This window comes from Anabrus simplex, chromosome 5, assembly GCF_040414725.1.
Source record: "Anabrus simplex isolate iqAnaSimp1 chromosome 5, ASM4041472v1, whole genome shotgun sequence".
Classification (NCBI taxonomy): Eukaryota; Metazoa; Arthropoda; class Insecta; order Orthoptera; family Tettigoniidae; genus Anabrus; species Anabrus simplex.
The window spans coordinates 91,341,028-91,362,296 of NC_090269.1; the positions used below are offsets into that span (position 1 = coordinate 91,341,028).

The following is a 21,269-nucleotide window of genomic DNA, read 5'->3' on the forward strand; positions in this document are numbered from 1 at the left end:
CTCTACCAACTTTAAGCAGGTCTTATTATACCATTATTAATTTCACAAAAGATGACGGTAGAGACACAATTTAAATTCAGTACCCGTGGGAATCAAGTTCACTACAATTTAAAACAAAACATCAACACACGGCCCAACCGTGAATACATTCTGTACAGCCAAAGTACACAATTGCAAATTCTCATAAAATCACGGCTTGTAATTATGTAAATACTATAGCTGTGTAAATAGTAGTAGAAATAAATTACAGCAATTAGACTGGATACTCGGTAAGGGCATTGGAAACACGTGTCCAGAGTCAGCTGATGCCATGAAGGTACACTATCGTACGTAATAAAAGATCATATCAATCAACACAAATTACAATTTTTTTTCATAGTCGTCCTGCTGGGGTTGTTAAATATTCACCTATCCTGTAAAAACTATATTAAAGTTTTACCGTTTTCCCAGATTTGCTAACAGGAGCGGCACCATCAGCCTGTCTTTCATTCCTCTATGTTAACAGCAGTGACTGTCCCGTATTGTCTTAAGTGTAGGTATCGATGTTAGCAACTAGAAATATATAGAGAACCAGAAAATAGTAGCTGGGGAGATATTGCGATTGGTACTCCACGTTATATCAAATTCAGGGGTATTTCCGGTTGTACAACCGGCTGACAACCTGAATAAGGCATAGAGTTAATTAACATAAAATAAACATTATAAACTACATAACCATCAATACTTGTGCATAATATCTTTCTCACTTCACTTGTAGATTTCTGAAGTGGGCCTTCCATTCATATGTTTCTGCTGATGTTCTGAGTAATTGGGCAAAAGAGAAGCAATTTTATTGAAACGACACATTTTAACTTGATTTCATTAAAGCAAAATTCATTAGAAAGTGAGGTAAAAACATTTTGGTGCTAAAAGCATAGCCGACTGGCTCTGGCTGAAAGAATGCACTGTTAGAAAATAGAATTGTGCTCTCCTCCATAAAGCGACTGTAAAAGTATACTCTAGCGTAAAACCGACTTTTCCACATCACCTGTAAAAAATGCATCATATCATTTCTCCTTAAAATCGGAATGTGCTAGAAAGGAATCGTACCCCATTTTCCTGCCTTTTGTTGCTTTACTGTGTATTAAAATCTCCTTTAAATTCAGTAATTACGTCTATGACAATGCAGTTGGTAAACCTGTCATTCGACATTTCGTTAATTCTGGTATTTGTAAATCCGTGTACATAACATAGCAAATAGAACGTCCGTGAAAGTTGCCTTTGTTTACATTTTGCCAAATAAACTCTTGTGTTCGTGTTCATGTTGACATTTGTGAAGTGGTAGTTATTCCGTAAAGCTGTTTTTTGATATATCAACGCTGGGCACGATGATGGAGTTCGATGAAAAGGGGATAGAACAGAAGGAAAATGATGAAATGGTAGGTCTCAGATACTGTCGTGCTTACTGTTGGGTATATTTAAGGAACAAATAGTGTGTGCGGATGACCTTGACTGTACAAGCATGTAAAGAATGTGTCATAACATGATTTCTTTCCTAGTTTGTCTTCTTATAATTCTGAGTGTTTCATTTTCCTTTTTCTTTCACAACACTGTGAAATGAGTATCATAAATAGACAATTTGTTCAAAATGTCCATTACGAGTTTATGAATTTCAGCGCTACCCTCTATCTTTTGTGTGCCTGTCCCCTAGTAGTATACGACGTAAAATTAATGGAGTTTACTTTCCTTTGTTAACCTCGCATCAAGACATCACGAACGAGTATATAGAAAAATGACGTCCCTTTCCTCCCGTAGAGCATGCATTATTATGGCACCCTTAATAAGTAGTCACTTTATCAAATATTGCACGAATACTTTTTTTTTAATACTTACAGTAGTAAGAATGAAAAGTGAAGTACAGGCTTTATTCTGTCAGCTAATGCTGTCGGTACCCATCTGGCATCTTATTCATGCTTTGTAGAAAAATTCCTTGTTTTAGTTCCAGCATTTATTTTGGATTATAATTATGACATTTTCAAAAACTGTAGATTTCCTTGAAACTGTTTGATCTAACAATCTTCAAAGAATGAATTATAGTTGAAGTGGTACGATAGTCCACATCATACATCTAGTTTGTTGTAATTTATCTCTTTGTTGTTTAGCTGCACAAGAAAAGTTTAGCTTAGGCGGCTTTGTTTCGTGGCTGAGAGACTCATTGAAGTGAGTCAACAATGGGCAGTTGGTCATCCTTCTGTTTACATCTGTTTACAAGATAGCAGGTTTAATCGTGCCTTTAGTATTTAAGGGTCTTAAAATATTACTTCTCACTGTCTTCTGTTACTTTGTAAAACTTCTGTGAGACTAAATACTCGTACACAATTCCCTTAAAATCTACCACATTTAAAGAGACATTTAATATTATTAAATTATTGATAGGCTATTATAATTATGTAGCCAGTATGTATGTATGTATGTATGTTAGTCAGCTTGAAGACTGGTCGGGTCCTGAACAGCATCACCTACAGCTGTCATAGATGGTTTAGGCATCACCAAAGAGGCGTACAAGGGAAATGAGGAGTGAGGCAGTTTCCCATTGCTTTCCTCATCAAGCCAGAAGTATGCCTAGCCCACTGAGATGTACGTGCCAACTGACCTTGTGAGCAACACTTTCACACCATTCATAACGGACTGGCTGCATACGGATTGGCTTCACTAGCATCGCTCATACCTGTCCCTTTCATATTGGCAAAGTCAAGGAGAGAGACTGGGACAGATCAATGAAAGTAACAAATTTGTTTTTAATAATAATGTTATTTGCTTTACGTCCCACTAACTACTTTTTAAGGTCTTCGGAGACGCAGAGGTGTCGGAATTTAGTCCCGCAGGAGTTCTTTTACGTGCCAGTAAATCTACTGACACGGGGCTGTCGTATTTGAGCACCTTCAAATACCACCGGACTGAGGCAGGATCGAACCTGCCAAGTTGGGGTTAGAAGGCAGCGCCTTAACCGTCTGAGCCACTCAGCCCGGCAATTTGTTTTTAGCCTATTCAGTACTAGAAGACATAGGGCACTGTAAATACCAGGTTTCACCAACAAAGGCAGGGGTGGGTAATTACAGACAAAGACATTTGTTGACCAACAGGCTGGATTGAGAATTGATGGTAAACGAACGAGTAGGTTTGATGGTTTTTGTTACAAAGCTCAGAGATTACTTTTCGGAGATAGTGGGTTCAAACCCAACTGTCAGCAGACCTGAAGATAGTTTCCCATTTTCATATCAAGCAGATGCCAGGACTGTAATTAAGGCCATGGCCGCTGCTTTCCTTGTCTTATACCCTCATTACATAAGACCTATGTGTGTCGGTGTGGTGTGATGTAAAACAAATTTTAAGAAAAAGAATTAGGCCCTAATAGTAAAACGAGTTCTTGGTTCAAAATAATAATAATATGGTCTCGGCTACTGTGTGCAGGCATGCTTGCTTGCGGATTTCAACATTTCATTTTACTCTAGGCCTCCTAGATCGCAAAGTAAACTGAATCTCTCTTGAGCATCTGTGGCTGAGTTTTGATTAAATTTGTTGGGTAAACACCAAAGGTAACAAGAAATCTTGTACATGCCAACGTCATGCAACATGCGAGTGTCGAATGAACTTTTTTCCCATCCTTCAAAAATCCAGCTTCTTCTGCCGGGTTTGAACCAACTATCTTGGGATCTGAAGGCCAACTCTCTACCACTGGTCCACAGAGGGAGTTTTGGTTCATAGTACCATAGTTACAATGATTAGACAAGGCTATAATCTTTCACTCGTGTTGTTCCTAGTATATATGGATCATTTACTGAATGGTATAAAATGACAGATGGATCTAGTTGGGTGGAAATGTAGTACATAAGCAGTTTGGCGTATACTGATGACTTGATCTTAATGGGAGACTGTGCTGAAAGTCCGGAGGTTAAAAAGAGGGAAAATAATCACGATATGAAAATTCAAATTTTTGCAGTCTAAAATGACACTTGACTTTTCACACCGATTATCTGGTGTGTGGGTTATCCATGCACCCCAAAGGTTTATTGTATTAAAAATTTTATTTCCTTCATTTTGTCACGGTATTTTGAATACGTGTGAACTGTGCGCTTGAAATTCAAGTGCACTCCCATCTGCAAGCGTGCTTTGTTTGAGAACTAAACAGTGAAACAGTGTACTGTATAGCAGTTGTTCGTTGGTGATCTGTGATAGCAGTCATGGCTACAAAGCGAAAGAAAGTGCTTTTAATTTTAACACAAAAGCTTGAATTAACTGAAAAGTTTGAAAAAGGAGAAGCAGTAAAGAAATTAGTGAATGAATATGGGATTGGTGTTCAGACAGTTAGAGACATTAGAAATAGCAAACAGAAGCTCTTAGAATTCACCTTTTGTTCCTCAAGAGTGTTTTAACAACAATAGACGTAAGTAATTTTTAAATTGACCTACTTTATTGATAAAAGTGGTTATTGAATGTCTTAATTGTTTGTCAGTATAGCATTTTCAAACAGAATTATTAAACATTTCGTTATGCATTAAATTGCACAAATCCGTGTTTTCAATTATCCACGCAAATTTGTCTGGAGATTAGCCTGGATAATCAAGAGTTTGCTGTACAACTCTGACAGTAACTGTTGTTGGCAAGAATGACCTCAGGAACTCTCAAACAGGGAGAGGGAGACCAAAACGACAAGTGTTGGATGACTCAGTTTTTTATGATTTAACAATAGGAGATGTGGAACTGAAAGAGGCCACAGAGCTAGTTGGAAATAGAGGATTAAGGTGATGCACAGAGGCTTCTAGACTGAACACTGGAAGGCCATAATCTATATATATAAAATAAGAGTTTTGTCTGTACATTGCTCAGAATTTGAACCTCACTAAGTTAAAATTAAAACGTAGCAAATATGATTTAACAGAATGCTGCATATCTGACAGCAACTTAAGCAAGGGGCGATAGTAAACTCATGGTACATTTTTTTATGTTACTATTCCTCCGCGCAACACTGTGGCCAAGTCATTCCAGCACTCGAACTTGGCATTGGGAGACCGGAAGCATACAGTTGTCCTTTTCATGAAAGGTGAGAATTTGTTCTGCTTTACATTTCATCGAGCATTTCGTGTGATAGCAGTACTTTTAACCACAACATTCAGGCATATTATCACTTCAGACGCAACTCATATTGCTTTTCTCCATTTAACTGAAGCATCTATGAGGCAGCCTTGTCAATGATAGGTACGATAGCTGGTTTAAAATAATACACAGTTTCTTCCAAGAAAACAAAAACTAAAGTAATGGTAGAATGATCATGTTTTCAATACTGATATGGTAACTGGAGACCTGTTTCTATTTCTTGATGGATGCATTATTTTTGTGCTTGTCTCTTGGCACAGGCCACAGCAAAATGTAGCTTCCAAGAAACTCAATCTCGTTTATGGCTGTGACAATGTGAGTATGGGTGGTGCTGAGTCATGACATTGTGAGCATAACTAGTGGGTCCAGAGTCCAGATATTGGAAGGTCTTACTCATAGGGTTAGTTGTGCTGCAATAGCTGTTTTTGGTCCTGTGAGAAAGACAGTGGCTAAGTACCCCACTCCTCGTCTTGCTTAGTACGTCTCATTATTTGGTGCTATCATATGTGTTTGCATTACCTTTGATCGTGCTATTTGAGGATCCAACCAGCCTCTGGGTTGTTGATCTAAGAGACATGCTGACTGGGCCAAACAGTGGACTAGAGAAACCTGCATATAAAATTCAACATCTTTGTTTTTCGCTGATGTTTCACCATCTCACGTGAGGGAGTTTGAGCACTTTGTACGAACCAAAGCCTTGCAGTTTGTTCCAAAAAAGATTTGTTCTCACTCAAGTTCTTAAGTTTCATTAGGGGAAAACATACTTTCACGTGGGAGGTCTACATCAATAAACAAGCAGCAGAGTGTGTGAATGAAGAAGCATTGGACTCTGGGACACACATATTTTTGCTCCTACGGCCATGTTTTATGCATCTCTTCTCTAATACATAATAATATGTAAATAGAGCGCTAGACTCTTGTCAGGTATTAGTAAATTTAAAGGAGTGACCACAGCCATTTTATCTTTTTCTTGTTCTCCTTCACTTTTTTCCAGCCATATGGGGTCGGCTTTCTTATTCAAAGGCACCCCACTTATTCCTTTGTAGTGTATCTTCTTTGATAAGATCTAACTTTTGCATATCCCTATGGACAGTCGCCAGCCAGATGGTTACAGCTCTGCCGTGTTTTATTTTCGCCGTTGGAATGGATAAACATTACTCCACAATGTAATAATTGCGTCTGCACATCAAGTGTGTATACTTTCTTAAACATGATTCTGATATCAAAATTAATTTCTCAGAAGGACACCATAGTTTTTTTTTTTTTCTAGTTGCTTTACGTCGCACCGACACAGATAGGTCTTATGGCGACGATGGGACAGGAAAGGGCGAGGAGTAGGAAGGAAGCGGCTGTGGCCTTAATTAAGGTACAGCCCCAGCATTTGCCTGGTGTGAAAATGGGAAACCGCAGAAAACCATCTTCAGGGCTGCCGATAGTGATGTTCGAACCTACTATCTCCCTAATACTGGATACTGGCCGCACTTAAGCGACTGTAGCTATTGAGCTCGGTACACCATAGTTTAATTTCATCGATTGCAAATGTTAAAATTATGTTCTTATGATTCTAATAGTTTATCTGTGATGGGTGGTAATTCTAGACTAAAATAATAATAATCGCATGGCCTCAGTTGCCATGTACAGGTATTTTAATTTGACCTCAGCTAGGCTGCTTACACTTCAATTTCAAAATTCCTTTTTTCTGTACCAGATGGCAGAGTAAACCAAATTTCTGTTGGGTAATCTGCAGCTGAGTTTCTAATTCTTTTTATCTGGTAAACACCAGATGTTTCACCAGAGATCTTTTACGTGCTGACATTGTACAACATGGAGTGTCATATTGACTTTTTCCTGATCTTCAGATGTCTAACTACCTCTGCCTGGTTTGAACTTACGATCTTGGGATCTGGAAGCCGACACTCCAGCACTGATCCACACAGAAAGCTACCACCTCCATAGCATCATGTTTAGCGCTACTAACTACTGTCCTTGGAGGCTTCGGTTCACCAGAAATATAAGATTAGCAGGAAAGCTGATATATAGTTAAAAAGGTACATGCAGTTCTCCTCCATTGGGTCTTTAGCTGAAAAGAGCTGCACCATTACAGAATGAGAATACTTTTAGACTACCCCTGATATATCCGTTCCTCACCTTGTCTTTAAACTTGACTCCACCTGTCCATCGCAGTGTGCGCATATCTGCAATTCAAAGTTTCTGTTCGTTTTTTACTGGCCAGACCTCTCCAATTAGCGAGTGCCATTTGCTGGAGTCTGTGGTTGTTCTGTATAGTATAATGTCAGTGTCTATCTTCCTATTGTTTGAGAAAACAGATCCAAGGTACTTAAACTTGCTTATTCCAGGTAGTATTAACAAACATGTATGGATTTCCCTTCCTCAAACTGTCACATGAAGTTTTTTCAGAGTCAAATATTCTGCCATTCCATAAACAAATTGCATTTTCATCAGCAGTCTTTATGTATAAGCTGGACAGGAAATTAACCCATTCTACTGTTAACTTCTCCCATTTTAGTGAAATTCATGGATATGAAACTAGAGGATCATTAAGGATATATCCCTCTCACTCTAATTCAGTAAAGTATGGAGTGAAAGGCATAGAATCATCAATGTTTAGGGAATACAATGTGTTGCCTCCTGTTATAAAGAACTCTAAATCGGTTATATGGTTTAAGAAAAAACTGAAGGAATATTACTCTTTTACAGATATCTTAATATAATCTCTGTATAACTTGCTTTATTTAATACAATAATATATATATTGTCCATATTTAATATATTACAGCCATGCAATATCTGAATATACTTCTGGAAAACTATGATCCTAACATATAAAAAAGAAAACAAAAGCAATGTCTTAGTTATCCAAAAATGTACTTGTCACTTTACAGAAAAAGCTATTGTATATGAAATATAATTATTGTGTCGCCTTAAAAAAAGTATGTACTGTATTGTCCCTATCACGAGCCAGAGGCTCATGGGACCTTTTGTCACCAATAAATAATAATAAAATAATAAAAAAACATGAGATCTTCATTTGGTGTGCAGATTTTGGTAGGATCAAAATTATAAACCATATATTCAATTTTGGTTCTGCAGATATGTAAACTGTTGTTCTCAAGGGACTCTTTCCACTACTCTGGACTAAATGTTATTAATTTTTTTAAAATCTAAAATTGAAGAAAAGAAATGTTACTAAATATATTGGCAAGTCGTATTAGTGTTATAAATTATTTAAAGATCTCCCTTGTCAATACAATTCAAAACCTAGTATATTTGCTAATACGTCAAATACATAAAGAAAGTACTGTACAGTGATTTACGTTAATACGGACCATTGGTGGCCATTATGGTCAAAATTATAGATACTGTGTCATATTAGTGTCATTAAATTTAAGCATAGTGCACTTGACCTGGAGAAAGTAAGTATAAGTAAACGTGTATCATTTTGACAAAGAAAAAGTGTACTCACCAAAAACATAGATGTACATGTCAGAGTGGCGTTTCTGAAAGGCTATTAAGCATGATGTAGAAAAAACAAATGTACATTGATCAAAATAATAATAACAAAAATATAAAAAATTATCTTGTCATACTTTTGATTCCATGACATTATCAAAGGAGATCATAGAACATATATTTTGTCCTGTCATTCATGTTCTCCTACCACTTACAATTTAAATTGTATTTACTAAAATATCTTTCAGCATCTACATTGTTGAATAGGACTCCAAATACTTCACGGAGCGCTTTGGGAAAACTAGTTTAAGGATGCAAGACTCTGTGTTTAAGTTTCCAGAAGAAGGAGGAAAACATAAACAAAGTTTATTTCAAAAAAATCATTGGTTTCACATTGATATTACATTTTAGTCTAAATTTAGCATTTTATTGCATTTTCAAAATACATTTTAAAAAATGGTGTACAGGTTGTAAAAGAATGAAAATATAAAAGTTGCAGGCACTATGTATTAGGAAAGGTATCCAGACAGGTGGTGAACATCCAACTGCAAAGACTTTTCACAGTGTTGAAAGACGTTTATGAACAATAGGGGTACTTCAGACAATATAACCTAGCTGAGAGAAGACTGTAACATCTGATGAGAATGAGGAGGCTGTCCTGGACACAGATCACAATAACCCACACATGAGTACAAAGGCAATTGCACAACAGGTATACATCTGCCAGGTTTCCATACTACAAATAATGCATGTGTTTAAATATCACCCATACCACCTACAGCTAAACTAGGAGTTCCATGGACAGGATTTCAAAGCACAAATTATTTTCTGTCATAGGCAGTCTGGAAAATAATAATGCAGCATTCCTGTCGACAATGCTTTTCTGGGACATATCACTATTCCACAATAATGGCACCATCAACTGCCACAACATGCACGTTTGGAATGCTAACAGTACCCACTGGGTGCAATGGGGACTGAATGAATGGTGTGGAATCTTGAGTGATCACTGTATTGGACTGTATTTCTTTGAGGGCCATTTAACAGGTGTATGCTACCTGCACCTTTTACACCATAACTTCCCTCTTCAGCTGGAAGATGTGCAACTTGGAGAATGTGGTTTCAACCGGATGGAGTTCCACCACATTGAAAATTAGCCATCCGTAACCATCTGAGTGAGGTACGTCCAGAAGAATGGGTACGACAAGAAGGACCTGTCCCTGAGCCCATCATATCACCGGATTTAACACCATTAGACTTTTTCCTGTGGGGACATTTGAAACGAACAGTTAACGCACAGGAGCCAGAAAGTCCCGAGCACCTTCAACAACTTATTGCCGAAACCTGCACATCAGTAACACAGGTGGTGACATCCAACTGCAAAGACTTTCCACAGTTACAGTGCACTAGAATATCCATTCACTGGCATGCCCAAATGTGCATAAACCTAGCAAGTCATCACTTTAAGCACTTGCTAACGTAACTAACCAGTCTAGTGCAGTTTGGTCCCTCCCCCCACTACCGGTCCTGTCTTCATCTGACCCTTATGACATATCAGCCCTTCTTAGAGCCACATACAGTATAATTCACTGAAAGTGTGCATAAAAGAGGATATTTCATGTGCATTAAAAACCAGTAAAAACTAAATAAATACAAAATAAAAGTGTATCCCTGACCCGGGCTCTAAACTGGCACACCCAGGTTTTTGGCTTGCTCCTACCATCTATACTATACTATTCTACAACACAATATATGTAGATTACAACTTGTGTGATAGTTTTAACATGGTTTATGCACAGTTTTTCACAGGCTTTTTATTTGCATATCAGATCATTTAGATAGCACATTCATGGATTCTTCTTCTTCTCCTTCTTGGTTCGAATGAGCCTACTTTGGACCACGTTTGTTCAACTGTTGGGCTTTGATCTTCGCATTTTCTGCCAGTGTAACTCCTTTCTTTCATCTGTTCAGACCGAGCGAGTTGGCCGTGCGGTTAGGGGCGTGCGGCTGTGAGCTTGTATCCGGGAGATAGTGGGTTCGAATCCCACTGTTGGCATCCCTCAAGATGGTGTTCTGTGGTTTCCCATTTTTACACCAGTCAAATGCTGGGGCTGTACCTTAATTAAGGCCACAGCCGCTTCCTTCCAACTCCTAGGCCTTTCCTATCCCATCATCGCCATAAGATCTATCTGTGTCGGTGCGACGTAAAGCCACTAGGAAAGAAAACCAGTCATCTGTTCAGGGGGTAGCTTTCTTTGGGGTTTTTCCTAAAATCCATGGACTTCTTTTTATGGTATGCCGGGGCTTTTCCCAAAATCCATGGACTTCTTTAATGGTATGCCGGGGCTTTTCCTAAAATCCATCTACTTCTTTAAGGGTATGCAGTACAGACTGTCTGAAAGATCTGATATTCCCAGTTCTTTAATGTCCTTTTCATTTTCTGTCAGCCAAGTGGTACGAATCTTCTGCCAGAAGATGAACAGGTCGGACCTTCGGGGGGGGGGAGGGGGGGGGCAGTCTTACTATATGGCCTTAGAAAGCTACTATCCTTTTCTTAGCTCAATCAGAGAAGCTCTATATGTTCATAGAGCTCGGAATTGTGCTGTCTACGGAATTCTTCATCTTCCTTTACCAAACCTGAGATCTTCCTGAGAACGCTCCTCTCTCTCTCTCTCTCTCTCTCTCTGACTTCCAGTTTCTACTCGTGGTTTCTATTATTTAATAATATTATGGCACAACAGCTTCCTATTTTTTTTTTTTTTTGTAGGCTATAAATACAAAGATATACATTTTACTATGTTTTCTGTGCATATTGGAAGGAAGGATTTTTCAGGACGTATATAAAACTGCAGCTTGCATAAAACATTATTGGTAGGGGCAGCTGATTCACCTGGTATACAAAAGGCTAAGGCTCCATACATTAACACTTGTTTCTAGAGTTCTACCAGGCCGATTCTAATCATTTTTATGCCATTTGAAAACTCTGGTTAAGAGGATTTAATAAAAATTTTAAAAATGAAGTGGCAGGTTTCTTGGAAAATCATACTGCAAAAATGGGTAAAACATAAAGATGTAGTTGGGGCCTTTCATATTTTATTCCCTGTCCATCTACAGACTTTTTCTTTCAAAACAAAAAGCAACAGAAAATTAAAAGACAACTAGCCAGCCCATTAACAGCTCATTAGACAACCCCTAAATAGTTTTCAAAAACAATTTAAATTGTAATAATAATAATAATAATAATAGCTAGGAAGAGTCAAAATCACATGCTGGTGAATTTTAGATAGACCATGTGTCTATTGACGGGAGATACCACAGGGAAATACAGAATGTCAAAGTCTTGAGAGGAGCCAGCCTCGACTCTGACCACTATCTCTCCCTAGTGAAGACCAACCTACAACCCTTGAGAAGACCACCCAAAACCCCAAAGATCTCGAGGATGCCTAGATTCAGCACCCACCGACTGAGTGATGAGCATTGTGACTTCCAGACCAACCTTGAGAGGAATGCATAGAAACAAGGGTGGCCTACACTACAAAAGGCTCTACTGGATGGTGCTCAAGAAACCATCCCTGCTTCATCTAACAAAGGAAGCACCCCTGCTGGACCACAGAGTGCGATCAGAGCCTGCATCAAGTGGAACCAGTGCAGGGATGAGCCTAACCATCGAGCAAAGAAACACAATAGCAAGCATCATCCGCAAAACCAAAAGGAACGACAACAGGCAGAAGAGGACTTCAAGAGAAACAATTCAAGAGATCTCTACAGGGGACTCAAGAAACAGGCCACCTTTTACATGGCCCCCACTGTACATCTCCAAGGGCCAGATGGGAAGCTCCAAATGAACAACAAAGACTGCATCAACACCTTTGCAGAGTACTTCCAGAAACTCCTCAATGGAGAAGAACCTAAAGAGAGACTGACCTTCATCGAGCCGTTTATCAGGAACTAAGACTCTGTACCACCCAACAGGGAAGAAATAGAGGAGAACATTGAGGGCCTCAAGAACAACAAGGTCTCAGGTGAAGATGGTATAGTTGCAGAGATGTGGAAGTATGTAGATGAACAGTCCCTGCAGAGTCTCACCCAGATCATCCAAGGCATATGGAGAACAGAGGTCTTGCCAGTGGGATGGACCTCAGCTGTGTCCATCCATTACATAAGAAGAGAAGTAAGACTGACCTCAATAACTACAGAGGCATCTCCCTGTTGCTTTTAACCTACTAGATCTTCTGTAGTGCCCTGCTAACTAGAGTCACCGAACAGCTGGACTCCCAGCTCGGTGGAAACTGGTTTCCGCATCAGTAGGTCCTTCACAGAGCAGATACAAAATCTCAAGACCATCCTCGCATATAGGAGCTGAGGGAGAGATCCCTGAGTAACCTTTGTGGTGAATTTCCTAAAGGCATATGACTCAGTAGACAGATAGACCCTCTTCTTTACCCTGCGGGAACTAGGCCTAGATGAGAAGACCACTAGATTGTTCCGAGCTACTTTTAAGAACACCACCTCCAAAGTCAAGTTCAGGGATGAGCTCTCTGAGAGCTTTCTCATCCAGACAGGGAGATGGCCTCTCTTGCATCCTCTTCAACTGTGTGCTAGAGAAGATCATCTGGGATTGGACTGCCACATTGTCATCAGAAGCAGGACTGAAGCTTGGGTACAAGAAAGACAAACTCAGTGTACCCTGTCTAGCCTTTTGCTGATCTCACCATAGTGGCCAGCAGCATGGAGGAGGCTACTCGCCTAGTACAGAGCCTCTGCAGTATTGCAGCAAAAACCAGCTTGAGGGTCAACATAGAAAAGACGGAGTTCAACACTAATATAAACCAAGCTCCTTCTACAGGGAGAATATTTTAAGTGTTGCGACTTCTTCTCACATGCTGTGGAAAGTCCCGAGCGAGCGCCATATGGTTTCTGTCAACACGGCGAGATAAGAAGTGTTCACTGCAATGCACAGCTGTTTAGCACTCTGTCCCTCAGTTAGTTAGAAAATATTGGACTTTTAAGGTGTGTTGTGAGGTTATTATCATGACTATATAGAAAAGAATATTTTTGGTCGAGTGTTATTTGCACAAGAAGAAGAAACCAGTTAAAAGGTGCCTTCGAAAATTCCGTAGACAATTTCCTGGTGCGACAGTACCATCAAAACGTTACGTGTATCAGCTCGTTTACAAGTGACATAGTACTGGTTCCATAAGCAATAAGAAAAAGAAGCGAAGGATAACAGCTCTCACACAAGAGAGGTTAGAAGATATACAGGCAAGACTCCAGGTCAGTCCACATAAGTCGCTTCGGAGATTAGCTCAGGAAAGTGGTATTTCACCTTCTTCAGCACGTAATGCAACAAAATTGTTACGTTTACGATCTTATCAGACTCATTCAGTCCATAACATACTGCCTACAGATTTCAATGCAAGAATACGATTTTGCAATTGGCTAATAAATAGTGTCCACGACGGTGTTGTGGATCCGAACTTTCTTTTTATGAGCGACGAGGCCTTGTTTCATTTGAGTAGATATGTCAATTCACAGAACAATAGAATCTGGGATACAGACAACCCGCACATTTTACAGCCGAGACCTCTGCACAATGTGAAGGTGGGTGTGTGGTGCGCTATCAGTGCCCGATGAATTATCGGTCCGATATTATTTTCAGGACACGATTACTTCTGACCGTTATATTCACAACATTCTGGAACCATTTTTTGCTGAACTGACTGAAGAAGAGAGAAGGTACGGCTATTTCCAGCAGGATAATGCAACGGCCCATACAGCGCGTAGCTCTATGTGACGGTTACGGGAAATATTCGATGATGATCAGATCATCAGTAAAGGCTTATGGCCCCCCTCGTTTGCCTGATTTAAGCACATGTGATGTTTATCTATGGGGAAATCTTAAAGGAAAACTTTACAGGAATAATCCTTGAACTGCAGAAGAATTAAAAACTGAAATTAGGAACATTGTGTGTTCTATCGGTGTCCATGAACTACAAACTGTGTTTCGAAATCTCATTACAAGATGTGAAGCTTGCATTGCAGCTGAAGGAGATCACTTTCAGCATCGTCTGTAAATACTGGTGAGTCCAGTTTAATTTCCCAGTTGATTTATTTATTTGTTTATATATTTATTTGTTACTGGCGAATTCAGTTTAATTTCCTAGTTGATTTATTTGTTTATTCATTTACTTATTTTTCCAGAGCATCTATGTAGCCGGCGAGTTCAGTTTCGTTTAGTTTCTATAGGCGTAACCATGCTGCTTCTTTGAGCCGACTGTGCCTGCTTGTCATGGCGGGCACTGCGCCTGCTGTCTCCGCTTCCCAGCGCACCTAATCCTCAGCACTCCGCTCTGTATTTTCAAATTAATCACCCTGTACAATACCACTAGGAAACAGCATGATAAGTAAATTTCCTGCCGTCAAGTACTTAGAGAGAATGGATCTCGGCAAGCAAGAGAAAAACTTTGGCCATAGACACCAGGTGCACCAACTTAGAGAGGGCCTATCATTCCTGTAAAAGCATCTACACCTCCAAGAACCTAAAGGTGAAGCACTACAACTCAGTAGTAAGACCCTCTGTACTCTATGCCTCTTGGGTGCCTCTTGATGATCGAAAGGGTTCACTCAGGAAACTAGAACTTAAAGAGAGGAAGATCTTGAGGAGGATACTAGGACCCATAAGACAGGAGGATGGCACCTGCAGGATTAGGCACAACAACAAGCTCTACGAACATCAGGAAGATATAGTGACGTGTATGAGGAAAAAGCGACTGACCTTCTACGGGCACATGACCCCCCCTGAAACCCTACAGGCTCACCAACAGAATCCTCACAGTTACATTTAGAGGAAAGGCTTCCAAGACCAAGTGGATGACTTCAGTACAATCAGACCTAGAGGAACTGTAGATCCCATTACAGACCACAGAGAACCAATCTCAATACCGAGAAGCCATCTAACAGGGAGTCTTCCCACGGTCTCTCACACAAGCAAAAGGAGTACTGGGACCACCAGATCTAAGTGGACGGATAGAAGGAAGCAAGCATACAACCAGAAAATGAAAGCGTACTGGCCACAAAGAAAAGGCAGAAGACCACAGCTAAGAGTTAAGATAAGCCCCTTGGTCCCTTGTAGGCCAAAATCAAACTATAAAAATAAAATGTTAGCATAATTTGAATGAACTCAAATGTCAAGTAACAACCTACAATGCCATGTAATTGGCCTAGCAAAACTAAATTTCCACTCCAGATTTAAAAACTTAATTTACAATAATAATAATAATAATAAACTAAATTTACGAGTGCTAGAAGTAAAAAGAAAACTACATTGTGTTATTGACCTAGCCAGGTCAGGGAGTGTGGCATGGCAGATGGTCAATGGACTGACTAGCCAGCTGGTATCACGCCAACGACAGAGTAACGGTAGTGCAATAGCTTGCATTCTATGCTAGAGTGGAGAGCAGTGAAAACTTTGTTAAGATCATCATTATCTGGAGTAGTTTCCAGTTACACACTGGGTCTATTTTCATGAAGATAAGTTCCAAAATTTGAGTGTTTAAGGGTTAAAATAGAAGTTAACATAAATGTTTATACATTTCTAAGTATATTTGAGTGTGATTTGATAGAATTTAATGATGTTCTTTCTAGAACAAAACATGTAACTTAATTGTACTTTAATTCTTTATTCAAGTATAATTCTGTTATCGTGTGTTTTCTTTTTCAGATAGTTTATAAATGTATTTCATCAAAATTAGTTTTGGCAGACTGAAGAACCTAAGAGTTATAAATTAACCGAGTAAAAACTGAAAAGAGATGGTTTCAGATATCACTCATGTTCAGTAGCAAGCGTTCATTTTCAGAAAAGTGCTGTATTGCGTTTTGACAATTGTTATTGTTGATACTACATGGAAAAGTAAAACATTGCTGTTACTGTAAATTTGTTGTTGCTCATAATAAGTATGTAACACTAATGATGTGAATATTATCCTGAAGAGTAAAATACAAACTTTTAACACAAACTCATGTTTTTCCAATCCCTTAGAGTTTGTGTTAACAAGATTTTTTACTGTATAAGGATGAATGTGCTATGATGAAAAAAATGCCATGCAATTTAGATTTTCCTATTTAAATCGGTTTTCAGTTTAAAACAATAAGATTTTTTAAATTATGGTTTTCACTAACTACTTGTTAACATTTAAAGCCATATCTTTTCTGGAGAGGAATAAAGACGTCGTTGTTTACAGTAGGAAGTAATTTTCAGTGGAAACAGTCATTTTTGAGGATGTCAGATTCCTCATTCGTTTGAAAATTAGGGATGCAATAGTCTTTCAGGCAATGATTGAACTCCCACATGTTCTATCTCAACTGCAGTACTCTTTGATGTTTACTTTCAGGAGGTGACTCGCACTGACCGGAAGGAGAGCGGCAAGCGAGGCCGAAAACCTGGTAGAAAGGCGGCTGAGAAAGTGGATATGAAGGCTAAACTGGGTGAGTACTGACCATGCAAACACATGGGAGTGAACAAAATAATGAGATTATGCAGTCTTGTGGTATAGAATGAGTAATAACAACATCGGCCAAGTCGAGACACTAATAATCTAATACTCATATGGCCTCAGCTACCATGTTCAGACATTTTAATTTGATGCCATCTGGCTGTCTCCTTGTTAGTTTCGATGTTCCCTTTTACTCTAGACCTACTAGATGGCAGAGTGAACCGAATCTGTTTTGGGCATTTATGGCTGACTGAATTTTAATGAATTTTTCTGGGTAAACAACAAATGTGTCACCAAAGATCTTTTTCATGCTGACATCGTACAACATGGAGTGTTGAATGGACTATTTTCCACCCTTTTAAAGTAATACTACCTCTTCCGGGTCTGAACCCACTGTCCTGGGATCGGGAGGCTGACACTCTACTACTGATCCGCAGAGGCAGCTTAGTAGAGACACTGAACCAGCAATCACACGGCTGGAGATTGAGAAGGCATTCAAGAGCGTGAGAAAAGGTAGGCAGTAGGCATAGGTGAACTTAGCTGTGGATTTGCTGCAAGCAGCAGGAATTATAGCAACCCCATGATCAGTTGTAAAGACTGCTCAACACGATATGATGGAAATCGCCATCCCAGAGGATTGGATGAAGAGCATAATTTTACCTCTTTTCAATAAAGGGAACAAGACGTAAATGCACTAATTATCATGGTATTATGCTACTGTCTGTTTGTCCAACCCTTGTCCCGTTTCTCTACGGGGTCAGGGAAGAGGTGAGATGAATCTGTCATGGTGGGTTTTTATGACTAGGTGCCCTTCCTGATGTCAACCTCATCAGAGGAGTTAATGAGATTAAATGAATGACGGGATATATGATAGTAGGAAGAGAGAGGGTGAAACCCAGTGCCAGCACATAGCCTACTCCTGTCGAATAGCACCAAGGGGTCTGCTTAAGGCTTAACGTTTCCATCCGATGGACGAATCACCATCAACAGCATCATATGCCCTCACTCTATATGAGCACTGTAGAGAGATTTTGAATTTAATCCAGGCTTTTGGCATGCGATCTAGTGATTAGAAATTGAATACCCCCACCTCCCCTACCCTGTCGGCCAACATTCTGATGGTGAAATGTTTTTCGACCAACGGTACTCGAACCGGCTAACCTCAGTGTCAGACCGTTTAGACTTCAATGCCGTAATGATCATAGTCACCAGGTGGGCATTATGCTGCTCTCTAATGGTCTGAAAATATTGGAAGAGGAAGAACGCATTGGTTTTTGGCCATGAAGGGCAACTGCACACCTCATCTTTGCAATTACAATGCTGATGAACAAATGCTGGGAGAAGAAGAAGCCTCTGTTTGTAGTATTTTTGGACTTTGAGAAAGCCTATGACATTGTCCCAAGGGTAAGAATTTGGCAGTGCATGCAAGACAGTCTCATCGACAAAGTGAAAATGTTGTAGAGAGAGAACAGAAGCTGTTTAAGTATGTGGTGGTTTTACCAGACGGGTTTGAAATGAAGAAAGGAGTGCTGCAGGGCTGTTTATTGTCACCTCTTCAATTCATCATCATCATCATGGATCATGCAGTCATTTTAAAGAGGATGACATGGTGACCTACAAGCCATCATGTTCACAGATGATGTTGCCATCTGGAATGAATCAGAAGAGAAACTGTAAGAGAGACTGCAAAGATGGAGTAATGATTCAAGAACTACAGCCTAAATATAATCAATACAAAGACAGGGGTGATAGCGGTGTAGGAGGAAGGAGACAAACTAGTTGTCGTGCTTAGTGAAGCAAAGCTGGATAGCATCCTAGATCTCAAGTACTTGGGCAGCATTATCTCAAGACAAGCTAGCAAAACATGAAGTGAACAACCAAATCAGCAAGGCAACACAATTCTACCATCAAGTAAGTTGGCTGCTGATAGATGAATAGGTACCTCTGAAAACAAAGATGACACTCTACAAGTCTTATTTATCAGTTACTAGCTAATGTACCTGTGCTTTGCTACAGAATTCTGTATTATATACAGATATGTAGGTAAATTACTGTACACGCTGTGAGAAAGATGGTATTAAATTGCATGTCTCTTAATATTATCCGACCGAGCTTGATAGCTGCAGTCACTTAAATGCGGCCAGTATCCAGTATTCAGGAGATAGTGGTTCGAACCCCACTATCGGCAGCCCTGAAGATGGTTTTCCGAGGTTTCCCATTTTTACATCAGGCAAATGCTGGGGCTGTACCTTAATTGGGACCACAGCCGCTTCCTTCCCATTCCTGACCCTTTCCTGTCCCACGGTCGCCATAAGACCTCTCAGTGTCAGTGTGACCTAAAGCAACTTGTAAAAATATATATATCCAAGGAACACCATGGGGAGGTTCTCTTATGTTGTTTCTCATGTAAATAATTGCAGACCCCCTTGCCTGCTGCCACTCATAATCGAGATGGGACTTTTGATTATAATAGCAGGCCCCTTGCCTACTGCCAGTCACAATCAATTTTGGTGAGTTTTCTTTATAATGGCAGGCCCCTTTTCTACTTCCAGTCACATTTGGGGAGTTTTCATTATAATGTCAGGCCCTTTCCCTACTGTCTGTCAGAATCAAGTTGTGGTGTTTTCATTATAATGGCAGATTCCCTTTTCTAATGCCAGTCACAATCGAATTGGGGATTTTTTTTTATAATTTTAGGCACTCTTACCTACTGCCGGTCACAATGGAGATAGGAAGTTTTTAATTATAACCACATACCTCCTTGCCTGCTGACTGCCACGATCGTGTTGGAGGCCCCTTTGTGTATGCCAGTCACAATTGAGTTAGTGTGTTTTCATTATCATGACAGGCCCCCTTACATACAGCCAGTCATAATCAACTTGGGTGTTTTTCATTATAATGACAGGCCCCCTGTCCTACTGCCAATCACAGTAGAGTTAGGGAGTTCACATTATAATGACAGATCATTACAGTAGAGTTGGAGTGTTTTCATTATAATATCAGGCACCTTTTTCGTCTGCAAGCTACAGTCAAGTTTTTTATACTTTTAGTTACCATGGCAGGCCCCTTTTCCTACTGTCAGTAACAGTCGAGTTGGGAAATTTTCAGTATAATGATGGCTCCTGTTTGCTACTGCCAGTCTCAAAGCAGTTGAGTAGTTTTCATTATAATGGTAGATCTCCTTTCATAGTACTAGTCACAGTTGAGTTGGGGAGTTTTGATTACAATGGGAGGCCTACTGCCAGTCACTATCGACTTGGGGAGTTTTCATTATTATGCCAGTGAGAGTCAAGTTGGGGATTTTTTGTTATAATGGCAGGACACCTTTCCTACTGCCATTCAAGTTGAGTAGGGAAGTTCTGATTATAATGGCAAGCACCCTTGCTTTCTGCCAGTCACAATCAAGTTGAAAATCCTTCGTTACATTGGCAAGTCCTCTTTCCTACTGCTAGTCACAGTTAAAGGGTACTAATAAATGGAATTCAGTTTGAAGCAGTCTGTACAAAAATATAAAAATTAAAATAGACATGAATTAATGAGGTACTCCCAGGCATCCTACAAACTTAAAACTTGGTACCAGAGAAATTGATACCCTCGGAGTCCCTAGAGAAATTGAAAATTCTAAAAAATCCCCAAGGTGGCAAGGCTAGTTGGGTGGTTTCAAAATTGGGGCTCAATATAAGAATGCAGGTGTAAGTATTTCTTTCAGCCAGTCCGATATATTTTTCATATAGTTTTCATGGGCTGAAGATTTTCCTGAAAGTCCAAAGTAAGTTTTAACATGCAGTCTGTACAAAAATATAAAAATTAAAATAGACATGAATTAATGAGGTACTCCCAGGCATCCTACAAACTTAAAACATGGTACCAGAGAAATTGATACCCTCGGAGTCCCTAGAGAAATTGAAAATTCTAAAAAATCCCCAAGGTGGCAAGGCTAGTTGGGTGGTTTCAAAATTGGGGCTCAATATAAGAACACAGGTGTAAGTATTTCTTTCAGCCAGTCCGATATATTTTTCATATAGTTTTCATGGGCTGAAGATTTTCCTGAAAGTCCAAAGTAAGTTTTAACATGAAACCCTGAGAATATGTTGAGGAAAATTTTTGAGATACCAGTAAATTAAACTGGATGTGAAGTGATTTGTACAAAAGTATAAAAATGAAAATAGACAT

The 21,269-nt window shown here is 39.5% G+C and overlaps 1 protein-coding gene across 1 annotated transcript in view; it reads left to right on the forward strand.

Annotated features, from left to right (window-relative positions):
* Nucleotides 1–1,259: 1,259 nt before the first annotated feature.
* REPTOR-BP (REPTOR-binding partner) overlaps nucleotides 1,260–21,269 on the forward strand; it is a 43,157-nt gene continuing 23,147 nt past the window's right edge. The window contains exons 1-2 of the mRNA XM_067146985.2: nucleotides 1,260–1,418; nucleotides 16,995–17,088. Of these exons, the coding sequence (XP_067003086.1) occupies nucleotides 1,368–1,418; nucleotides 16,995–17,088 (145 nt within the window). The 5' untranslated portion in view covers nucleotides 1,260–1,367. The remainder of the gene's footprint in view (nucleotides 1,419–16,994; nucleotides 17,089–21,269) is intronic.